Source organism: Antedon mediterranea, chromosome 3, assembly GCF_964355755.1.
Source record: "Antedon mediterranea chromosome 3, ecAntMedi1.1, whole genome shotgun sequence".
NCBI classification, from domain to species: domain Eukaryota; kingdom Metazoa; phylum Echinodermata; class Crinoidea; order Comatulida; family Antedonidae; genus Antedon; species Antedon mediterranea.
Window position 1 is genome coordinate 38,332,860 of NC_092672.1, and position 26,486 is coordinate 38,359,345.

At 29.8% G+C, this 26,486-nt stretch overlaps 1 protein-coding gene across 5 annotated transcripts in view; it reads left to right on the top strand.

The window, feature by feature from the left end:
* The window catches only part of LOC140045520 (unconventional myosin-XVIIIa-like), a 69,514-nt gene extending 44,120 nt beyond the window's left edge, over window positions 1-25,394 (top strand). For 4 of the 5 annotated variants that reach the window (XM_072090460.1, XM_072090461.1, XM_072090463.1 and 1 more), the window contains 5 exons: window positions 939-1,076; window positions 3,372-3,557; window positions 3,740-3,870; window positions 10,938-11,102; window positions 23,362-25,394. In XM_072090460.1, the coding sequence (XP_071946561.1) occupies window positions 939-1,076; window positions 3,372-3,557; window positions 3,740-3,870; window positions 10,938-11,102; window positions 23,362-23,737 (996 nt within the window). In that variant the 3' untranslated portion in view covers window positions 23,738-25,394. Of the gene's footprint in view, window positions 1-938; window positions 1,077-3,371; window positions 3,558-3,739; window positions 3,871-10,937; window positions 11,103-18,192; window positions 18,220-23,361 lie in introns of all 5 variants that reach the window. The other variant, XM_072090462.1, reaches the window with a different exon arrangement.
* Window positions 25,395-26,486: the final 1,092 nt, after the last annotated feature.

Below are 26,486 nucleotides of genomic sequence, written 5' to 3' on the forward strand. Positions count from 1 at the left end.
TATTCCACCTGGGTATGAGATGGATAAAAAATATGAACCCTAAATTGTCTCCCCTCCAGATTCTAAATGTATCTGGATGGTAGATTGTCTCAACATTCATGATTCTACATAGACTCTTGGGATATTAATAAAGTTAATTTCAATATCAATGTATGCCCCGTAATTAACGTACGGATGCCAAAGGAATTGCTTTATTGGAAGTTGTCGCGACACTGATAGGAAAAAAAAGTAAAATGTTAGAAGTTACTAATTTCAAATATTACAATAGTTCTCTGATTCTCTGACTAACCTGGTGTTCACAGGCGCGGATTCAGGCTAAACTGGCTTTAGCCCTCCTAAAATTTACCAGCCATGTCCTTTTGTAAATAAATCGTTAAATTCTTTTAAGGCTGCAATTGAGAAACATTGGGCTGACCACCCATTAAAATTTGTGCCATATGTAAAAACATTAATTTCATCAAGGGGCCTATAAGCACTGTATGCTTGGCTTCTATACCCAGGATATCCTGGGAATCACAAGTACACTATTTTTATCATTATGAAATATTTAGGCCCACCTACCACTATCCTATAATGCTGGATCCGCCCCTGGTTCATACCTCTAATAATACAATAGTTCTCCGATGACTAACCTGGTTTTCTTACCTCTAGACCACTAAGTTTCCACCGATGACTAACCTGATTTTCTTACCTCTAGACCACTAAGTTTCCACTGATTGCTAAGGTCTGAGGAAGCAGTGCTGTAACAACATAAATTTATTAATTATAATCAGACAAGCAGCTTGTAGGACACCAAGCTATAGTGGTGTGTTTACATAGACACTCATATTATTATAAATCAGTCACATCAATGTACATGTAACAATGATTTATAAAACTTCAATTTATAGTTTTATCTTAAGTTACTTATTGCATTACTCGCTTTGATTTCTGTTTAGGTTATTGAACTTAGTAATAAAGTGGAGTACATGGGGCAGACGATGGTAGAGAAGAATTTGGTGACGAGGCTGGAGGCTAGGATACGAGATCTGGAAGCTAAGCTGGATTTGGAACAGAGTACAAGGCAGAGGAATGATGTAAGATTTGATTAATTCAATAAATATATTCACTCTCTTTCATATGCATAATATATTTGGGTAAGCTCTGCATAGTATATCAATTGACTTAAGCTCTGTCTGTACTATCAAACTTTTTTTTTTTAAATGCGCCCATATATGGACATGATGATGTCATATCACTACCATATTTTATCACATCACATCACACTTTTATTATCAAACTAGTTTGATAATGTAGACAGAGCTTAAGTTAGTGCATAGAGATATTAATATCTCTATGGTTAGTATAGTTAATATGGCTTGGAATTGGTTGGGAAGGTTATATACTGCGCCTTCAAATAAATAATTCAATTCTAACAAATTTCCTTAAAGAAAAGCAAGTCTTGCTTAGAATCTGGCCGTGGCTTAATATTGTAAGCTTACCGATTATAGCACATAAAACATGTAATATATCATTCGAATTACACCATTCTTAATTGCATTTCCATGTTGAATGTATCTATGTAATGTGCATGATTACTAGGTATATCAACTGTATTATATAACCATTTTTATTCAGCCAACAGCCAAGGGTTATTCCATTTTATAAGCAGGGTACAATCACCACAGCATGGATTTGTGACTAAGTAAATAAAATATACATCTAGGTCAGGTCAACCTATTTTTAGATCTTCTCAATATACTGTATACCCGTTACATATGGTTTTTATGTTTAGAGTTCTTGTCTTTCTAAATGAAACAAATAATATTTATTATCATAAAATTCCAATTTTATTCATACTGAACACTTACAGCACACTATCAACTATAAATATACCAGATTTTAATTTTAATAGTATCTTATCTTCTTGCAAATTAACCAATCTCAAAAACTTAATTATTATACTTTTTATTTCAATAAAACAGTAATGTAGCCACAAAAAATAAAGTGGTGCGGTTTTCCAAAGAAATTGGAACAATCTGTGTTCAAGCCACTGAGTTGTCAAAGGCCTCCGTGAAAAGAGGTCAGGTTGATACCTTACCAACCATGGTGGTGGCTACGGCCCTTATAAAAATTCACATCTAAAAAAGTCATCACAAATGGGGCCAGATTGAATGAAATTTTTACAATCAATAAATATATTACCACAAACAGACAAGAAACCTTAAAAAAAGAATTAAAAACATTGATAAAAGATTCAAATTATTTTTGGAAGTGTTTTTTTAAAAAAGTAATTGGTTAAAAAAGTGTATAGCAATATTTAGAACATCATGTACTATATGTTGTCATGTGACCAGATTAAAAATAATAATATAAACAACCTTTTCTAAAATCTTCCTATTGTATTTATTTTAAATTATGCTTTAAAAAAAAAATTTAATTCACAATATGGTTTACATACCAGTAAAACCAATGATTATAATTAGACATGATAATACATTAACTTATAATAAGCATAACTTACATAATAATTACAATTTACATAATACCAACATGTTGTTACCTCACATACATTTTCAATACCTGGAATTACCCAATTCATTAAAAAAAATTGTTATTATAAATAAATTAATGAATTTAAAATCATAAATAAATTTAATTGCCATGGTCACGCTGTGTACAATCATGCTTAATTAAGATTCTATCTTTTAATATCCATACCATGTTTTATATTCTATTGTCCGTAGAATATCACTGTTTACGAAAGCTTGTCTAAACACTATACCTGATTCACGGTGAATGTTGTTAAAGCAGATAGCTTCTATATTAAATCATTCTACCACGCTAGTCCATGCTAACTTTATTCAAAGTCGTGGAAAATAAATGTATTACTGAAATCCCTGAAATCTATTCACATTAATGTAATATTGAAATTAATGTATATTGATATGAAATATTGCATATGAAATATTGGAAATAGAGCTCTTAAAACAAAAGTTACGTGCTTGAAAAACAATTTCTTGTGGATTTTATGTATCGTTCAGGATGTATAAAGAAAGAAAACCTGCTATAGGCCTTTTGACGTTAACATTAATGTTATTACCAAAATAATGTTATAACCAAAGTAATGATGTATTCTGAAATCAACATGGATTGCATTCGTTTAAGATTAAATGTTCCAACATTTTAATGTAGCTTCTTCAATTTTTATGACAAGTACAAATGAGGATATAAACGTAGAATTCACAACGTAACGATTTGCATTTTGTTTATCATCCATTAAACTTACATTGAACACCATTCATAGTTATTCTTCTATAATTCTTCATAATTCTATACATTCCCAAAAGGTTGCTTTATGTTATAATAAAAATGTGTTTTTATTATATCAGGCCCAAATGGAAAGATTGAAAGAAAATCTTGAGCTGGTAACATCAGAGAAGGAACAGAAGACCCATAAAGATCAAAGAAATCAAGATGCTATGAAGCGACTACAGAAAGAGCTAAGAGAACTTAGAGAGCAATACTCAGAAATACAACGAAAGGAGGTTGATGCCACTAAGAAGAAACACGAGTTTGTAAGTTTACCTGTCTGTTTTTTGGAGTTTGATAAATTGGAAAAACAATCTAGAGGTTAAAAAAATATACATTTTACCTTCTCTATTTTGCCAGACCAAGATATCTTGTATTCTTTAAACTAAGACTTTGGGACCTTCAGGATACATATATTACACTTGTTTATTTTTCTTTTCACTTGTAGGAGGTTGATGTACAGAATTTAGAAGAAACAAATGAACGATTACAATCAGATCTGAAGTTGGCTTTTAAGCGAATAAAAGATTTACAAAGTGCGTTAGAAGATGATATAGGAAGTGATAGTGAACTAGATAGGTGAGTGATATAATGTACAGTATGTGTTGTGATTACAGGAAAAACTGTCAATTGATGTTGTCAAAGAAGCTTTATAGATATTAGGAGTATTTTAGTATATTGAAACAGCATTGCAGCTTCATGACATCAGTGATTATGTGCTAATGTTCATCGCACAATTTTGTAGTTTTTGAAGTTATTCCCTTCTAAAAAAAAATCACAGCAAACAAAAATTACAATCCTGGTTTCCAGTTGACATTTTTTCCTTTAAATTATAGTTTTTTCTGGGTACAAAAAAATAATTTTTTTATTTGATTGTTTTTCATTTTTTATTTCATACACATCAAACAGCAAGCAACTTGCCAATAGTACAGGATGGATAAACTCTTTTCACATTATTTTTTCAATATCTTAAACTCTTGCCACATTTTGTTTAAAAATTTGTAAATTGAAAATCTGTCACCAGATAGTGTTACCTGCTTCATCATGTGACTAGATTGAGTATTTCCGTAATTAAAGTAATTCTACCTGTTAGAGGAAGATGGCATTTGAATCTACCATGATTATCTAGCCTTTACGCAGCTATTGTTTTTACCATCAAACGTGGCATCATCATCTTAATGCGTCATTTAGCTATAAGCTTTAAAACTGTGGACTGTTTTCCTTGACGACACATTTAAATTGATTGAATGAGATGTGTCAGGAGAGCTGTGTGTATCCATCCATTAACCAGTCATTCATGTTGTATTGATTACAACATTCACTTCCAAGATCAAGCCACTATGCACAACTCGAGTCACGGTATATCATGTGTTCACTTATCGTCGTTCATGGCTGTTACAACACATATATTCATATTTATTAATTATTATTTTGTTAATACCAGGGAAAAATGAGCTTACTCTTTCCGAGTCATACATTATCAATCAATGTGTTTTGTTGTGGTTCCCTGCGAGACAAGTTTTTAACTTCTAGAAGGGATCCATGATAATAATGACTACCAATTACTGTTTTATCTATGTTCACTTTAATATCTTTTTTCTATTTTGTATATGTTCATTCATTATTATCTAAATAAATGTTATCTGAATCTGAAATCATTTTACTGTTTTGTCATGTAGTGTCTACAGACATTACATGTTATGTGTATGTAGACATCTATGATCACAAGTTTATTTAAATTCTGTAAACGATTTCCAAGCCCTTAAATAAATATAATGCGTGAGTATTATTTGTTGAGTGGCTGACATCGTGTAGTTTATCCATGTCTGCACATTATTTCCCTTTACAACCTCACGTCACATATTTCAACTGTACATGATCCATATTGTATTAAGCTATAATTGTGTAAATATACTAAATTGATTAAGTAAATATACATTTGAATAATATTTTCATTGAAATTCGATCAAAAGCCGTTAAAACAAGTGAATGTTTCAACCAATATTTCAGAATAACATACGTTAGATTAATGTCTACATATCATAAATACATTTGAATCTAACTGAATATGGTTAGTTAGTGTTAGTTAGTGTCAGTTAGTGTTAGTTAGTGTTAGTTATTTATAGCATCATTGGTATCATACTAAATACACATCAGTTATGTTTGTCTAACAACATGCTAGGTCTTGTACTTAACTGAGATATTCCGCCAATATTTTCTTAACACAATTTTATTTAGTATTCTCCACTGTCATGTGTTTTGGTGACACATACAAATCTAAATCCTTTCAGGTTCTCTGCAGTAACTATGCAGTAGTAGTTATAATTTATCATGATTATAAACTAAGGGTCTGTTCAGACCTACAGAGTTTTTGTATTCTCTGCAGTGACACTGCAGTAGTCGTTATAATAATAATAATAATATTTATTCAGCATTTCATCATCAAGCACAATCTTGCCAGGAGCAAGCAATAGACATAGGCCTGAACAGAATTAACTGCTCTTGCTCCAACTATCAAACCTCCATGATCAAACTAGTTTGACAATATTGTGCCCATATGGTAGTGATGACATCACATAAAGTTTGATAGTGTAGACAGAGCTTTAGTCTCAGTTGATGCTTAAAGAGTTGAGTAGAAAGAGTTGTGAGTTACTTGCACTAAGTCTGGGCTGAAACCTGGACAGGATTTGATGGCAAGTACAGTTAATGACCAATATACAGCTCTGCAATTTTGAGTTCAACACCCAAGTGCTTATAAAACCACACAGCATATTTAATAACAATTGATTACAAAAACATACATCATTAAAAGATATAATATGTATGAAACTATCACCAGAATGACTCCATATTGAAGGGAAAAAAAATCTTAACAAAATTGAAATTTACAAGATGTGTTATTTTTATTTAAGTTTTTCTTGTTTTATTCCTGGCTGGTATTTGAACATAATATATTCTTCAATCAAATTAATTGAAATGTAAAACAAGCCAAACAGTTGTTGGGTTTGCTAAGTGTAAGTAATTAATTATTATGGTAAACCTAGCTAATCTTCTCTATTTTTCTGTGTCCTACTTTCAGATTATTTTATCTTTTCTCTGCACGCAATCGTAGATGTTTGTCTGATTTCTTGTTTATGGATTCCAATAAAATATGTAATGTAAATATAAAGTCATTCATTTATAGCTACTGTTTTTAGAGTGAATCCTGGTTTAATATTTGCTTTGGATGAGTTAAAATATTAAAATGAATGTACATTGATACATCAGTGGAAAAAATGTTCATATATAGCATTCATAGAAATTATGTTGCCTCTGAGATATATATACAAAAACAGATAAATAAAAAATTAAGGCTCTGTATCAAACTTTATGCGACAAAAAAATGTGATGATGTGTTCATATCACTACCATATTTAAGCAAACCACTACCATATTTGGGCACATGACACTTTTTTCGTTTTATAGTGTGGACAAAGCTTAATAAAAACAATTACAAAGTGTCACATCACTCTTGTACAGTATACAAGAATGGCAGCTGCAGGAGAAAGCTGTTATATAAATTATATGTTTGGGCTTCATTTTTTTAAACTGAATAGTAAACTACTTTTATTGAAACCAGTAAACCACTTAGTCATCTCTATTTATAGATTTTAATTTTGTCGATATCCACCAGATGGCAATGTATGTAAAAAAAATTTTTTTTTATAAATTTTTTGGTGACATCCATGTACGTCACGTTTCTGCTATTTTTAGGCATGTAAATATTGTTTTGTGAGGTAGATTTGATAGGTAAAATAATTTTGTTGATTATCAAGGTAAATGATAATGAGTGTAATGTATACATAGATTTGAGAAGGCATGTCATAATAAGGATGTGGGGTTTGATGAATGAATGAGTAGGTGGATGTTAGTCGTGAGTATGGGGATGGTGATTTGGTGTAATTCATCTTTTAATTTGGAAATTCACATCCATAGTCATAACAAAGAGAACAAAAATAATAAGTCCAAATATATAAATATGAAAATAAATACTACATATCGCAAATATCATCATCATCATCTTCCTATACTGTGCAGAACCTTATTTGAATATAGTTGCACTATAGTTGCACTATACACTAAACATGAAGGCAAATAGTACATAGCAAAATGTATAGTAGTTCATTCCAAGATTATCAAAATGAACATTTTTACAGTATCATTTTTTTATTTATTTATTCAATTCAATTCAAAAAGACAAAACAAATATAAAAGGCAAGGAAAGACCAAACAGGCGCTAAACACCTATGCTAGTTGGTCAACCCAGAACAGAGCACAGAAATAAACCAAAAAAAATAATACATTCTACAATTAAAGCATCATAAAGCGATCAACTACACACATTTTTAATATCAAAATTATTTAAAAATACATATTGAGATAATTTATCCATTTGTAGCTGCAATTGCTACACCAGGATTGTACCAGTACCCGTAGTAATAATTCCTTAATATCACATTGATATTTCAAACATTGCTACACCAGGATTGTACCAGTACCCGTAGTAACAATTCCTTAATATCACATTGATATTTCAAACATTGCTACACCAGGATGGTACCAGTACCCGTAGTAACAATTCCTTAATATCACATTGATATTTCAAACATTGCTACACCAGGATGGTACCAGTACCCGTAGTAATAATTCCTTAATATCACATTGATATTTCAAACATTGCTACACCAGGATTGTACCACTACCCGTAGTAACAATTCCTTAATATCACATTGATATTTCAAACATTGCTACACCAGGATTGTACCAGTACCCGTAGTAACAATTCCTTAATATCACATTGATATTTCAAACATTGCTACACCAGGATTGTACCACTACCCGTAGTAACAATTCCTTAATATCACATTGATATTTCAAACATTGCTACACCAGGATTGTACCAGTACCCGTAGTAACAATTCCTTAATATCACATTGATATTTCAAACATTGCTACACCAGGATTGTACCAGTACCCGTAGTAACAATTCCTTAATATCACATTGATATTTCAAACATTGCTACACCAGGATTGTACCAGTACCCGTAGTAATAATTCCTTAATATCACATTGATATTTCAAACAATTTTATTTATATTGATTGCCTATGACTTGTGTGAATTCTTTGTAAATTCTTTTATTATTGATATATTTGATATTTCTTAAATAATTTATATAATCTATTTTTTACTTGTTTTTTTAGTTCTAAACATGTTAAACTTGTGTTAGAGAAAAGATATTAGTTTAATTGTTGTTTTTTGGAGTTTCTAATTGTGTTATATTATTTATATTTTATTTGTTTTGTTTTGAGGAGCCTATTCACCACAAGCTTTGCTTTCTTTTAGGCTCCTCCACTTTATATTTATATATTTGTAAAGTGAAATAAATAAATGAAATGAAATATTTGCATAGCTGTTTAACTTCTAATATTACCCAGACCAAATTCACTCATAGACTAAATCCCCAAAAGATTACTCCGGCATAAATTACTGATCGTTGCAAACCCCAAATGGACCTACACTATCCTTGTAGTGCTGAAATAGCGCTGAAGTACCGCTGAAATAGCGCTGAAGTAAATCAATCTATCAATTATCATTTACTCACACAATTTCAGCTGATTATTAATTTGTATAATTTACAAGAAGGAGAAGCTTTTAGTTTCAAAATTTGATAGTCGTTGACTTGTGTTTAGTATCATTAATTAAGTACGGCGCATCAAAGCTCAAGTCATTACTTTTAATATATTCAATATAATTTGGATTGACTACATCTTTTATTGAATCAAATTGGTTCGTTCAGTTTATAAGTTTATTCATCAGCATTTATTTAACATTTATGTATATTTATAAGTATATTTAATCATATCAACCCATATTTATTAATTTATCAATTTATAAGGCAGGCTATAAATAACAAAAACAGTAATTTTGTTGAGGTTGTTATTTTTATACAGTATATTGTTCATAACACAACAATAGAAACATGTCATTTTCTCACAGTGGTGGTAGTACTAGTACTAGTAGGGATTGTGGGAATTACAGATAATAACAATATTTAATTGCCATCATTATTTTATTGCCACTCCTTTGTTATAAAGGTGTGTCTAAATAGTAATATGGTAGTGATATGTTCAAATATGGTAGCGATATCCCCAAATATGGTAGTGATATGCTCAAATATGGTAGTGATATGCTCAAATATGGTAGTGATATCCCCAAATATGGTAGTGATATCCCCAAATATGGTAGTGATATGCTCAAATATGGTAGTAATATGCCCATATATGGTAGTGATATTCCCAAATATGGTAGTGATATCATGACATAATCGTGTCCATATATAGGCACATTTTTTTGTCACAGGCACTCTTTCGTAATAAAACAAAAACTATAAATTTAACTTTGTTTGGGAGTGGTAAAATATACAGTTACATAAACATTTAATTTAGTTTTTTAATGAAAATTGCAAACAGTACAAATACTTTTATCAAAATTGTTTTCCTTTACATTGCTTTGTTTATTGTAGTTAAAGTTAGAGGGCAGCATATATTTATTTAAATTTAGCCTCTTTTGTTTTTACTTTTTAAATATCAATTTCTGTAATTATTACACATTTTTTTGCACACTTCTAATCCCAAAAGATTACACCGGCATAAATTACTGATCACTGCAAACCCCAAATGGCCCGACACTATCCTTGTAGTGCTGAAATAGCGCTGAAGTACCGCTGAAATAGCGCTGAATTAAATCAATCTATCAATTATCATTTAATTTTGCACCTGATTATTAATTTGTATAATTTAATATTTGAATGAAATGATTTGAATACATGGTTTAAAAGTTTGCTTCCGATCCCAAAGTATCTGGTTCAATCTTGTCTTTCTTAAAGTATGGATTCTCAAACTTGAAATTATACAATTGACGGATGTACAAGAATCCAAATTGTATCCTGTGATTGTATGTATTCTTTAGTAATTGTTCCAATACCATAGGGATTTGCTTTAGTGTTTGATTCATATACATTCTCATAAGCTGTTATTCAATAATATATCCATAAATTTTGATTACATTTTTTATGTATCGGCATTAAGTAATTGTTTTATTCATTTTGCAATCAAAAGTTAAGTAAAACCATAAATTGCTCGATGATTAAATTATATTTTACAACGTAGATTTAAGAATTTAAATTGATAATTGATTTAAATTTTACAGTAGTATGCAAGAAATTTGTAAAATGTAACCTTTTTGTAAATCGTGATATTTTCAGTTTCTGTCAATTTTTAGACGTATAACGAAATGTTTGGTTTCCATGTTATTGTATTTAATTTAAATTTTTAAATTGGTATTTTTGTCCATTTAATTTTTTAAAAAATCACTTTTCCCATTTCTAAGTTTAATACAGTTAACTCTCCCAATACCAGACTCTCTGAAAACCAGTAAATCTCCTAACACCAGACTTTTCTTGGGTCCCAAATTCCTTTTTTAAAATACATTCCGAATTCCAGACTTTCGGAAAACCAGACACATTTGGAAGAGTTGGCTGTACTACTATAACAATTAGGCCTATATGTTTTTCTTTTTATCATTAATTTTAAACTTTTGTTTCAGTGATGAAGGTAGCGATGATGATTCGTTTTTGAGGCGGTATAGCCGGACGTACTCAACGTCATCTCGAAACAGACTTAGCAGCGGAAGTAGTTTAGATTACCGACATGGTGGTGGGTTGAGGGCGTCTTATTCGGAACATTCTGGTTCAGAAGACTCATTTTCAAGGTAAAACCTTCTTCACTGTTTACATGAATAATTTTTCTGACCTTAACGTCATCTGTATCGTCATTATTACACTTCATCATTATCACTGGGACTACCGTCATATATATTTTTATTATATTATATTATCATCATTGTCGTCTACATAAAGTTAATAACTATTGTTATTAGTATATAATTATTCTACCGCAATTTCCCAAGAGTTTTGGTGTAGTGTTGTATTCTTTATATAATCATCTTAATAATTATAAAACAAATAAATAGAACATTATGGTAACAAACTGCACTTTAATTTAATTATAAATAAAATATTATTTAAATATTTAAAAAAAAAAAATAGAATTTCCATTTGGCAAAGAGAGAGAGAGTTTTTTAAAGTTGTTTGTTTGTTTGTTTTTTTTTTTTATTTGTTTTTTTTGGTTTTTTTTTTGCATTTTATTTGTTTGTTTGATTTTTTATGATGATGTACTGTAGCTTGTTGAAAGTTAAACTAAACATTGATTTTACATTGTAATTCATCATTATCAAAGTCATTATTATTATTATTATTTATCCTGGTATTTTCACCAGGAGATTTACAGCAATTCAATATATTAAGTACTAAAGAATGAAATATGCACAGGCATGTGTCAGATGCACACTTACAGCCTATTTCTCACAATCCTTCACATGTAGTGTTTTACCAGAATACGATTTAAGAAAGGAAGGAGACGTCATTAAGAAAAGTGCATTAGTACATTGTAGTCACCATTTTGAAAGTAAAATTAATCGATCTCGTTCTAGTTACCCACGATTCAACCGCTTAGCTTAAAGCGATGAATGCAAATTAGAATTTAGACATTTGCTACAAATGTTTTAATGTGTTTTTATTTTAATGCGGTTGTTATTACCAATCATAAGATAGTAATGAATTGATGACGCTGATATTAAGGCCCGTTTTGAATCATTCTGTCTACTCTACATTAGTTAAATTTCATTTCTGATATTATTCACCATTCAACTTCTTTATCTCAAGATCAGTCAACAAGTTTTCATGCCATGTTGGACGCGACTTTAATTCACAACGTTTATTGTTTACCCATCACAGACTAGGTTACTTTTAATTCATCAATTTTCACATTTGAAAAGCGTAATATAAAACCATTTTAGAATATTAGAAAACATTTTTTGTTTTCAAGATGTTGTCATTGTTATGGATGATTTTGGTCAAATTCTATGAAACCAGACAGAATCGGTTTTTGTTATCGTGCTCCTAATGTTGCAAAACCTCCTTAATATGTTGTCATTTACATTAATCATGTAGTCAAATCAGACTAGACTACCAATTATTACAGATGACAAAATAATCACTTAAAAATGGGAAATATATGTTTCACAGTTTGTGTAAGAACAATGAATCAATCATTTGTATTTAAATAATCTAAAAAATTGATACACATTTTTTTTACAGACAACATGCAATTTATTTGATGAAAATAACTATTATAGTATTTTCTATATCTGACAAGTACATAATTGCCATATTTATATATTTTTTTTATATTTTTTTTTTATCTTTTGTGGTTAACTACCACCTTTATTCAACAATTACAGAATCTCATATATATATTTACATTATTTTCTGCATATTTTTTTGTTTTTGTTATCTATTACAAAATATATTGCATGTTTAATGAAAAAAGTTGTTTAGTTATGAAACGTTTGTTAACTTATTTATCATAATTTGTGTATCTTTCAGTTTATATATTTGTATTTGATTTGCCCTTTAGGGAAATGCTTAATATTTGTATATTATACAACTTCCAGAACATAATAAAATAATAATAATAATAACAATAATAATAATAATAATAATAATATCCTGGATTTATATAGCGCCTAATGTTGTGAAACCTCTAAGAATTAATACCCCAGTCATTTTTTGGATCAAACACGTATGGAAACATACTCCCATAATGCAGCTAGTAATCAGAGCAAAGTTGTGTCTTGATCTAACTGGGTACCCATTTATACACCTGGGTTGAGAGAGGCAAATGTAAGTAAAGTATCTAAGGTTTCATTGAACTCTTTTAAATCAAGAATTGTATCATTACCTTTGACTTTTTGATACCACGATTCTTTCATTTCATTGTTGTGTCGATGCGCCATAGGCACCTCCTTTTAATGGATGCCGGCGCAATATAAGATTATTTATACAGTACAGTACAGAATCAGTGCTGTGGGAATTATGTATTATTTATACAGTACAGTACAGAATCTGTGCTGTGGGAATTATGTATTATTTATACAGTACAGTACAGAATCTGTGCTGTGAGAATTATGTATTATTTATACAGTACAGTACAGTACAGAATCAGTGCTGTGAGAATTATGTATTATTCATACAGTACAGTACAGAATCTGTGCTGTGGGAATTATGTATTCATTTATTCATATATTTTATTCGCACAATAGCATGTAATAGAATGGAAATAATGAATAAGAATTATTATCTGGGGAATACTAATAAGCCCTGTGGGATTCAGGTTTTAAATCTACCTAGAAAAAATATAATATATTTGCATCTTTAAAGTCAGGATGGGATGATTATTAATATGTTGAGATGGTCTATGAATTTGTTTAAATACTAAATAGACCAACAAAATATATTTTGTATACATAATCAGCTTCACCACTTTTGTAAATTATTGTTGAAATAAAATGTAATTGTTTTGTAAAAAAATATTATCTTATATTTAAAACTTTTCAATGAAAAATTTTATCAGATAAAATAAATTGAAATTGTTATAATCCATACAAGTGCTACTCAGGATGGTTGAGTTGATTGAAATATATTTATACTGGGTGACCTCTGGGTGACCTCTTCAGTCAAAGACTGGTTTCCCAGAGGGCCCAGTTGGTGATCAGTGGCTGTGATGTACTAATACACCAGGGTAACCCCCAACTCGTCTCGAAAGATGTACTAGGTTCTTTGAAGTGCACACGAGCTAGATGTGTACACTGGACCTACGGTTTATAGTCCTTATCCGAGAAGACTCGTTCTACCACCAGAACCATGGAGTGAGTGAGCCTCGAACCCCTGCCGATGTTATGGCTACGTAATTGTGTCTTAACCGCTTGGCCACTCACTCACTTGAGTGGCAATTTTTAAACATATTTATCAATATCAGAGATGTTTAATGTACTTCATTCTTCATGACCAAATATGGACATATAGTACTCTGAACTGAATAACATTCCAACATTTTTAGATTCTCTGAAATCTTAAATACCAAAGTGAACTAACCGCTAAAGTGTATTTTAATGCCGAGTCACACACAGACAAAAAATCAATTTTTACAACGATGCTTTGCTATATTTTGATGTTTTTACAGCAATATACACACTAGGTAATTTATTCTCATTACCATGATAAATAATTGCCATATTTTTATGTTATAATCAATTATGTTGTTTTTGCAAGACTTTCTGCTGTCTTTATGATCCGGTATTATGTAGAAACCGGCCGTAATTTTCACCGCAAACATTGTTAATGTGTTTTTAATTAATCTGGAGAAGCCAGAGTTATAGTATTAGCGTCGTTGTCAACACTATCTTTTGTCCTCCTCTACAGATTTCATCCCAACATCTGTTTTTGAGCATCTAGTGTTAAATTATTTGTGATCTCATCCCTCAATCATATCTTGTTTTATTCTTTGTTGTGAACCCCTCTTTCCTAAATTTCTTCTTCTCTGTTTGAGCAGCCAGAGTTATTATTTGTGATCATTCTCATCTCTCAATCATATCTTGTGTCATCCTTGTTTTTTAACCCTCCTCTCTAGATTTCCTCCCAACATCCGTCTTGGGCAGACAGGGCCAAAGTATTAGTGATGTAATCTCTCAATCATGTTTTTTTTTTGCTTTAGAAGTATTTTAGTTTACTTCCAACATCTGCCACTTTGGAACAGACAAGACCAAGCTGTAGTTTTTATTCCTTTTAATTAAAATGTTAAAATGACAATTTACGCTGATTTACAAATAAAACAAAAAGCAATATATATTTATTCAACATGGTTGATTTCAGAGAACCAGTTAACCAAAATTAAACTTTCCACCTTGGTTTTCTGTTTTGCTTTAATTCATTTAGGAAATGTTAATCCTTTCACTTTTTAGAGTATCTGTGCATCAATTTACCCTTTAACATTTAAAACATTTTATTAATGTTCATACAAATGCTGTTGAAAAATGTTGTATTGTGTTTATTACATATTTTGGATTAAATGTTAAATCAGATATAACCATTAGGAATATTTCCGTTGTTTCAATTATCTGGATATCAGCCCAAGAACATTAGATAAATCAATTTGGTTATTTCATGTAAAATACATGTTTGTGTGTGGATAACTAGCCTAGCTGAAGATATACATAGAGACAATGTGAGACAATGTGCTGGGCCTTTAAAACCTCTCACCCCCCAGCCTAATCAACGTAGCACCCACCCAAGAAAAAAAAAATAGATACCTGAAAATATTGTTTTATATTTTCCCACCCACCGTTAAGTTGTTGCCACTAGGACACAACACAAAATGCAAGAGCAATGCCAGTGGGTTGAACAATCATAAACAACAATTTAAAAGCTTTAGCAATTTTAGACTTTCCTATAAAGCTACATCCCAGAAAGTAGAATGACAACATTCATATACTACTGCCTGAAGTTGAGTTGTAGAGAACTCTTCCCCAAATTTTTTTTTTTCATACACATGCAACAGCAAGTAACTTACCAATTACAGGATGGATAAACTATTTTATAATTTATCGTGCTTATAAACTAAGTCTTATTTGAGGAGAGTGGAGTTAAAAGAGTCATTATTTTTTTAATACAGATGTTCATTTTTGTTCTACCTTGTATTTCCAATAAAAGTTTTCAACTTCCAAACCAAACCATTCAGAATTCAAAATGTAACTCAAATAAAATATGATACACTTATTTGGCAGCAATCGATATTAGTTTGATATCGAATGAAACAAAATAATTTAATAGTGTTTTTATATCACAATTGCCTTGATATGTGTGTTACAAGGACAAGAAGAGATATGATATTTATGCATTAATATTATTTTGTTTCATTGGGAATACAATCTGGGCTTCATAGGTGGCTATGATATTGGTTTTCTGACACAATTGAAAGAAATTATGAAATTCTATCCTAGTTGAAGATGAAAACAATAAATTTAATTCATAATGAGGACAGGTATACATTTGATGTCAGGGACATTTCATGTTCTTTCAGGACTTAATTATTCGATCATTTATTCTTTAATTTGCTATAATTTGCTTATTTGTTGAATTTACTTGCTTTCCTGATAAAATGCACTGAAAAAAAAAAGAAAAGAATTTATAAACATTTACTATAATTATAAAATTTAAAAAAAGTTTTTTCGAGGAGTAGCTCTGGTACAGTATTAAATATAAATCAAAGAGCTGCATAGGCAGAGTAGAAGAAAAATCAAAATCAAACTTGAGTTAAAACTTGTCATTTTAATAAATTTATATTGAGGCAGTTTTAACTTTCATTTGATTTGTTCTAGTACAGTAATTTAAAATCAACTCGTGTTACATATGATGAGAAATATTTCCCTTTACAAACAAAAATTTTAAATAATAATTATAATACACATTATTGCTATTCTTCGTTCCTATTATCAAGTTTTTATCCTAATATTGTAGATTTTCTAGTAGGTCGTTATAATGTGCCAATTCTGTCTATCTTTGACATACTGAGTGTGTTTTGAGTGTGCAAGTCAATACATAAGTATGTATAGACTTTGTGCAATTCACATTCAAGTGTATTTGCATCTTCTGACATTGTCTAATTCACACTAATCAGAACTTGGCTACAGGCAAGTCAAACTTACTAACCACAGTATTGCTATACTATTCACTGTATCTATAGCTTTTCATTCTTTTTGTTCATTGTATGTATTAAATTAACATTTTAAAGGATTGTTTTTTGAATATGAATGGTTTAATATTTTAATATTTTATTTCTACATTATGAAAACTTCCTCGAGGCTTTTAGTAGATGAAATTAAATAATATTTGAATAACAAAATATTTCTTTCTGTACAAAAATTAACTTATACAGGCCCTAATAGTTTGTATTTTGTAGCAATGTTTGTAATAATAAGTACACAGTAGGTATCCAGAATGGTAATATCTAAAGGACAGGGAGGTATCTAAGAAGGTATTAGGTACCCAATGGTGACTGTAGGTATCCAAGGTGACAGTTAGTATCTGAGGACAGAGAGGGATACAGTAGGTATCCAAGGGCAACAGTAGGTATCCAAGGGCAAGAATATGTATCAAAAGGTGACTGTAGATATCCTAGGGCAACAGTAGATATCCAAGGGCAACAGTAGGTATCCAAGGGCAACAGTAGGTATCCAAGGGCAACAGTAGGTATCCAAGGGCAACAGTAGGTATCCAAGGGCAATAGCATTTATCCAGGAAGGCTTCAAGGATGATACAATTTAAAAGTTCAGCTAGAAAATTTAGAACATTAAACGTATTTGACTATAAACATTATTGCTAAATCAAAGATAGTACTTGTCAATTACAGGTAGTAAACTTGTAAATATCTAAACAAGTGAATTGTCTCAGCCTAAGGGAAGAATATTTGAATATTTGAATTATCGATTTTCGGAATGCGGTGTTGCGAAAACTCTAGACATGATACATTATATTTCAGAAAACATTTAAATATTGGATAAAATAATTTTCTGCTATTTTTATGGAGATTTTTTTTTCTATGGTTTCTTTTTTTCACCACTAGATTTTCTCCAAGTAAATTTATTTAGATATACATTTTGTTGAGAATAAAATGTAGAAAAAGATTGATTAGCTCATTTCTTTTTTCTTATTTCAAATATTACTCTAGCGCCATTCTAACATGCCAGTCAAGGACAATATCAACCTTAGGGGTTTTTCTTGCTTATTATTATGCTTTATGAGTAACAATGTAAAGTAACCAAATGTTTATCGGTGATGGTGACGGTCTTAGCGCTTTTCTTCTGTACTAACACTCTTCTTTTTCTCTTAATCTTTTCTATTCAGAAAATCAAGAACTGATGGATATTAAAGGTAGATTGTTTACTAAAAAAAGGAAATAAAAATCACTAAATCTATGCTTGTGGCTAATACTATGTGTTTTGTTTGGTGAATTGTTTGTTATTTACTTCTTGTGACTCGTTTATAGCATCTTTTCAACATGCAACAAGTCACATCATCATTCAATTCAATTCACTACCAGTCTATTAATATATTTTATCATGTTTTTATTTTCAGCATAGTATTAATGCATTTTGCTAGTTGTGGTGATGGGTGCCTAATATTTTACATAAACTTTCTTTTTTTATTGTTTTTGCCTTTTTTTATAGTATTGTCTTTGTTTATTGTTTGTTTATTAGTTTGCCTGTTTGTGAATGTGATATAATATAGAAAAACAATGGTTTTTTTTTAATACAAGATTGCATACTTGGTAGAGAAAATTCCTAAAAATAAATACTCTTATCGAAATCCGATAGGATTCTTACACCTGGTAAGATTCAGATGCGTGCTGCCGTAAAGGTTTTGATATAGCCGGCTCCATGCACATAATCGTATTACTAATATGAGCTGTTATGATGTGATTATTAATATTTCTGTAACATATAGAAAGTATTATTTGATAACAAAAGAAACATTTGTTATTATTGTCGGGATATTTATTATAGACAAAAAGTATCTGAGTTCATATAGAAAGTGTTTGATACATAATAACAAAAGAAACATTATTATTGTCAGGATATCTATTAAGACATAAGTATTGAAAGCATGTGAGTTCATTCAAGTTCATAAAACAATATGATTTCTGATGACGGAACCTCGTTTATCAGAAGCAGTGACAAACAAGTCTGTTTATGAGCGGTCGTGGTGGGGGAAGCGCTTTACATGGCTTTTGCGTCAGTTAATTCCAGCCATTACCAATACAGATATTTGCAAATTATTAAGCTTTTAGTGAAAATTTGTTTTTATTTGCTAAACCTTGGAATGAAAAAAAAAATGAATGAGATTGTAATAGTCGTAAGGATGATAGTGTAGAATAGTTTTATTTGTGAGAGTAGTCGTAATAGTTAGCCATTTTGCTATCAGTAGTTGTAGAGTAGATACAGTATAGCTAATATTAAATAACTAATAATCTACATTGTTGTTATTGCATTGCACTGACCACATACAGGGAGAAGATCCATCATTTTTTTTGTCAAGGGAGTGTTATTTAACACATTAATATATTATATATCAGAAAAGTAATTCATGATTTCATTGTAGGTGTCAAAAGGGGGAGCGTGCACCACCCCCAAACGCTATCCTGAATTTATTCAGCGCCTACGTGCAGTGCATACTTCAATTAATTCTTAATTGTTGGGTTGACTACCGTACACTCATCTGAGACAAAGTTGTTTTAAATAAGAAGTATGAATATGATTCAAGTCCATGGGCTTGACTTCTATCAACTTTGATCATGAAATATGCCCTTAATTACTTGATCCTAATACAAGAACCAAGGGAATAGTACAAAATGACTATCCTGCATATTTGAATGTAAAGAGAAATTTGACGATTGTTATTATTATAGTTATCGACATATTAAATTAACTTTACACAATTACTTGAGAGATTAAGGGACTAACTCTTGGGATTAATATTAATGGATTATATATAAATCCTAATCATTAATTTCATAGATTAACATATCAATGAAGGTGATATAGATTTAAAGATTAATTTAAATTGTTGTATTTAATTTTAGTTAATAATTCTGATAAGAAAACGTGATTAGCTAGAATGAGTAATCGTTTTATCAGGTTCACCTTGACATAATACTTCAAACGAATGAGTTGGATATGCAATACCCTTCATTTTATATATAATAATCTAAGCTAAATTCTAAGTATCATTTTAAATATTATAAACAATGTAATCAAACTATCGTATTAATTGCAATGGTAATTTCTGTATTGCTGTTGATGTATATAAACTTTGGTTGAACTTATTTCATTTCATTTTCCATTTCATTTATTTTGTTTCCATAAAAATACAATATAAAAAACATGGACAAAGAACAAGAAAAAACATCACACAAAACCAGGCACAGACAGGATTCCTAAAAAGCGAACTTAATCACTATCTAGTAGGTCTCCTATTGCACTGATTGTATAAAAAACATTTTCGAATAAAATTAACATTAAAAATGCATATATACTATATCAAAATAAATTAAAATATATTGCAATATCATAAATCGTCAATACATAGCAACTTATTAACTAATGTACAACACATTGTGTACACATAATGTTCTGCAACATTAATGTTGCTAATGTTGTTTTTATAACTAATGTTTATCGTCTTAATACTTCCTTACTAATCTACACATTACAGTAATACAGAGAGAGAGAGTCTATCATAGCACATGCACACCTCAATATGTTTTTAATATATTTAGCCATGGAAAAATACATACTCTTAAACAACACTTTTTAGCATAATATGACAGGACAATTTTATGATGTTGTTTTACACAATATCAAATGTGAATGTTTTGTATTAGCAAATCGCCATGAGCAGCACCATCTCAGTGTTCCATTCTCTTTGTAATCGTTGAATTTTATTTTTTATTTCATTTATTTCGTAATATACAAAAAAAAAAGAAGTTATCGTTTCAAATTAATTAATAAAATTTCAGTATATCACACCAGGCAGTTTAGAATTAATGTTCTATGCCTATTGTGTTTACAAAATTTTAATAAATATTTATAATGTTCTATATAACCATTTTATATGGATACATTCAACTTTATCAAAACCAGATATATTTTATTGAACTGTCTCATAGTTCATAAAATAAATGAAATATTTGAACGACTATCACAAACAGGAAACAACTAATTGTCCAAAAACATAACAAAACTAAATTTTATGAATAATTTAAAGTAAATACTAGAAAAAAATATTGAAATGTGTGTGTAATTTGTAGCATCCTGCTTGCTCTACGTAGAAAAGCAATTTATCTAAATAATGAAAATATTTTGCTCTTCTAGCTTTGGATTGATAGTTTATAAAATGTCACTTTGTATTTTTATTAAATAACATTATTATATTACCTCCAGAAACATGCTTCCCCTTTGGGAAAATTGTCAATTTAAAGAAACTAAAAAAAACCCGTTTAATTTTACAATGTTATATATTTGATGACTGCCAACTTTTCTATAAATGTAAACCAAATTTCTACATGTATATTCCATGTTTCAAAGATGAATAAATTAATCAATATTATATTTGTAATTGTATACTGCAATTAATATATTTATAGAGTTTCTTTGAATTTATTATTGAAGCAAACAGGATAAATATTGAGCAAGTTTGCAAAGCTCCTTAAAAAACATTTCCGCGATTTGCACACGATTGAAAATACATTATATCGTCATCAACATAGGTATCAAATGAAACGGTGTTCTGATATTCAATTCCTCTGGGACTAATTAACACAGTTATTTCAAAGCCCCAACGAGATTTGTCGTTAAGCGGTGGCAAAATATTTAAAATCTTAATTGATTTGCGCTAGGTTTCGCCCACATTCATGCCTCAAAGTACATATTAAATTTGTATTTTGACTTTCTATTAATTACACACTGTATTTAAAGCTCATTGTTGTTCAGTTTCAATGGAATGTTGTCGCATTATGATGATATTTTGGATAGTTTCCTTCAAATAGGTATAGGATGATTCTCAATTATTTTGCTGTGAGTTAATGTGATTTCTATTTTCTACACCAAATGAACAATATTCAAATTACCATGAAATCAGTAATATTATTCAATCATTTGCCTGAAATTTGGAAATTTTATTTTATCAGTTCATTATCATACCATTTCAGAATAAAAATTATAAATTTTAGAGTTTCTGTGAAAGATATTCAAATGATTTTCGTACAAAACACGTCAGCGATTAATGAAGAATAATTAATGATGAAAAAGAAAATTGACTATTAGGAGCAGAAGCCGATATTCTTACATCCCTTTGAGTAATTTTATGTCTTAAACTATTAAAATAAAATTAACGAATAACGAACTTGAGATAACTCTGCAATATTAGAGAATGATGTTTTACTTAGATTCTACTAAAATGTTCCAAAGCTATGTCTACACTATCAAACTAGTGTGATGTACCCAAATATGGTAGTGATATGCCCAAACATGGTAGTGATATGACATCATTATGTCCATATATAGGCACATACAGTTTAAGATAAATAAAATACTAAATTAACTTATAACTTAAATAGTTAGAAGTTTATTGATAAAGTGTGCATTGAGTTTCAGTTTTTCTTTTTGAATGACTAAACAATTGTGTTGACCTATGACCTATGACCTATGTATAATGTTATACCAATGTTATATCAATTTCACCTTAGTTATGACATTTTCATAAATTGAATCAATAGTAGTCTCTTATTGGCAATGATTCGCTGTTGGTGTGGAGAATTGACATAAATAAATAAATGGTGATATTTGATGGTTTAAAACATTATCTTTATAAATGCAAAATAAGCCAAGTAAAAAATCAAGATGATCTCTGTAAGGGGATGGTATGTTCCAATCATCCTAAATAGAAAGATCATCTCCTCCTCCACGTGAGAGGCATCCTTTCCAAAGGGCTTCAGGAAGCAATCTCCTCTTTATGAGAGACATTCAACCTGTCCTTCACTCCTCAAGAGGAACATCTCAGATCTTCTCCTCGGCGATCTGAGATGTATGACAGTTCACATCAGTTTGTTCTGCTTCTTATTAGGAATGCATTTTATTGCTAACTTTGAGATATGATAGTTGTACAATAAATCAAAATATTAACATCCAGTTTAATGTAATAAAAAAAAGTAAAATATAATTTACTAGGTAAATAACATTGCTACAATAAGGTGTTGCAAACCTGTGTACTATTCAGATAAAATTCCTTGATAAATCTTGTTAAAAAATGTTATTTTGTTAGCACGTTTTAACCTTCTATTTTCTATAAACAGCACCATATGTAAAACAGGTGCTACATTCATCTATACCTGATATGTTTTTATCCTGTATATATGTTTTAAATAAATAAATAAAATAAAAAACTTAAGTATTACTTATAATAAATCTGACACTGTCAATTAATCTTTACATATGTCTTTTTTTTTATTCTCAACAGCAAAGCCAAATATGTCATAAATCGCCAAAGCTCTGATGAAGAAGAAGCGTTGGATAGAAAAACGAACCGTCAAACTCTTGATGAAATTAGTGATGAGATTCCAGGATTATCAAATTACCATAGAACGTCAAATTCAACTGAAATTGATAGAAAAGAAAGTGCAAAAGATGACCAACTGACGAGCCAAGCTAATTTTTCATTTGAATATAAAAATGGAACGGAAACGAGTCCACGAAATAGCAACGCAAGCGGTAGCCCACGTAACTCGGATATACTGAGCCCTCGTGAGAAAATGAGTATAAGGCGAAGTTCACGTGGGTCACCGGTTCAAGGTCGCAAGAAGAAAGGACTTGTAGTAAATCCAGATTACTTATAGGGTTCAAATTGCCGAATTAATGACGACAATATTTTATTGTAAAATTATTAGCATTGTGTGATCAACTACTGGATGTGAATACATGCTATCTTCAACTTTGTAGGTTCTACAATTATTGATTATCACAGAACTATAAGGCCTACTTAAGACACTTAAGACAGTGGGTATGTGTAAACTAGTACACCTGGGTAACCCCTACTCCTCTCGAAAGATGTACTAGGTTCTTTAAAGTGCACACGAGCAATTTGTTTACACTGGACCTACGGTTTTATAGTCCGTATCCAAAAAGATATACCATTAAAAACATAGAGCGAGTGAGTGTTGAACCCTTGCCAATAAGTAAATACATACATGTAATAGTAATAATAGTAATAATATTCTTACCATGGAGCAAATCAAGTAATGTTGCATGATTTGTACTTATGACCTTTAATTTGTAAGCAAGCTTACTAAGCACCACACTACCATGCCACAACAAGTCCATGTTATTTAGTAGTAACGACTAATTATTTATAAATGAATATTATTTCTTATTGATGAGTTTGATGAGTATGAGATATCATAACAATTTAGCGCTAAAAAAATAATATTTAATTCACAGTCTGTATTTTTTTACAATTTTTTTTATTCATTACAATCAAATTGATTATCTTATCGTGTGTGAAAGGTGATGATGTTGGCAAACTGAAGTCACTTTAAGTCACATTCACACTGTCATCAATAGTGACATAATGTCAAAGAGGTTGTGATTCTAAACACTTTCAACAAACACTCTTAAAGATAATGCTGAAAGACTGATCAAACTATATTACCATCAAATGTTTACATTATACACTATACACATACAATGTATATATATATATTAAATGTACACATTGTCTTAAGCTCAGTCTACACTATCAAACTAGTTTGACAAAAAAGTTTGATCTGCCCAAATATGGTAGTGATATGACATAAAGCATCATGTCCTTATATTGCACATCACTTTTTTGAGGTTTTTTTACAGTGTTTACTCACTGTCTACAACATCAAGTAACATTTTATATTTAAAATACATGATTGAACCAAAGTTCCCATAACCTATATAATTATGACTAAAGAATTCCTTTCAAATTCTAATTTTAGTTAGTATCAAATAAAAATGTATTTGCTCAGAAATACTACAAAATATTGTTAATTTACTGCAGTTCCATTGGGTATGTTTGCATAGCTTGCAAAGATGAGGCCTTCAATGTAAAATACTAATATGTTAATTATTTGTAAATTAGTATTCAATTAGAACTTGTGCAATTTTTAAGGGGAAAAAAGCAGCCAATATGTAAGAAATAAAGAGAAGAATTGTTCATTTTACGTTGTTTTTTGGGGATGGATTTTAATTTAAAATATAACCAGCGGGTTAGTAATATTTCAATATATTTTATATTAATATTTTATTATTATTTTAATGTTTGTACAGGTGTCAGGTGATAATTATTCAGATAGGTAATAATTTGATTGGCTACTGTTGTTCCTATATCCCTGAGCCAGGTGGTAATATGCAAATTGACACTAGTATAAATGTTTTGTTGTGAATATAGTTTAGCTTGGGTATTGTATACTTACTAAAAATCAATTTGATTTTGTACATTTATTTAAATAAAGCATCACTAAACAATTATGATGACGTGGTTTCTCAATTTCATTATTTTTAATAATGTATGCATTACTTGATGGGTTAGTACATTTATTTATTTATTGGTTTTGATTGATTAATTAATTTATTGATTGGTTGATTGATTAATTAATTTATTGATTGGTTGATTGATTAATTAATTTATTGATTGATTGATTGATTAATTAATTAATTTATTTATTTATTTATTGATTGGTTGATTGAAAAACATAATTCTTAACAAATTTTAAAAAGTAAAAAGTCTGATTTTATTAATGGGACAACGTAATGTTTTCAGGATTTTTTAATGAATTCTTAATTATTTATTTATTTTTAATTTTTTTTTGAATTTTTTTATTTTTTTTTTTACGTATCTATTATTTTATTTGATTTATGGATTTATACCTATTTATTGATATTAATTGATCAATCAGACATTGTTTTAATATGACAGACTGAATGTTTTATTCTTAAAAGGCCTGAATCCAAACTATGCTGCCTGTGGTGAAGGCATAGCGTAATACAACAAGGATGTGTCCACATATAATAATGCAAGTTTAAAAAAAACCCGACACCACAGTTCCGTTCATACGGAAACTCGGTATCCGTCTACGCTATCTGAAAACAATCAAGGGAATAAAAAAATTGATACGGTAAGTTTGTTCATGAATGTATTGTTTACAGTAACTTATACAATTGCGTGAAGGAAGTATACAAAAAAAAGATAATAATTTAACATATTGAGTTGTGTGAAAACGTTTTTGACACGAACAAAATAACACTTTGAAATTCAGTATAAAAATATCAAATTGTATTCAAGTAAAACTAACGCTTGAGTTTTTTATATGATTAATGCATAAGTAGTTATGTTTGTTTAAAATCGTTTTTAAACTTGAGAAGTATAACACATTACCAAGTGTTAGGTTACTAGAAGAAACATAATGAATAGATAATTTATTTTCAGCAAAAAAGTAACACCTTGTAATTCTCTTTTAGAAAAAGAATTATTCATGAAAATTGTGTATAAAATCCTTCAGGTAATATCCAGTCCTGGATGTAAGCAACAACAGTTCGGAGTTTTACGATATGTAACATTGA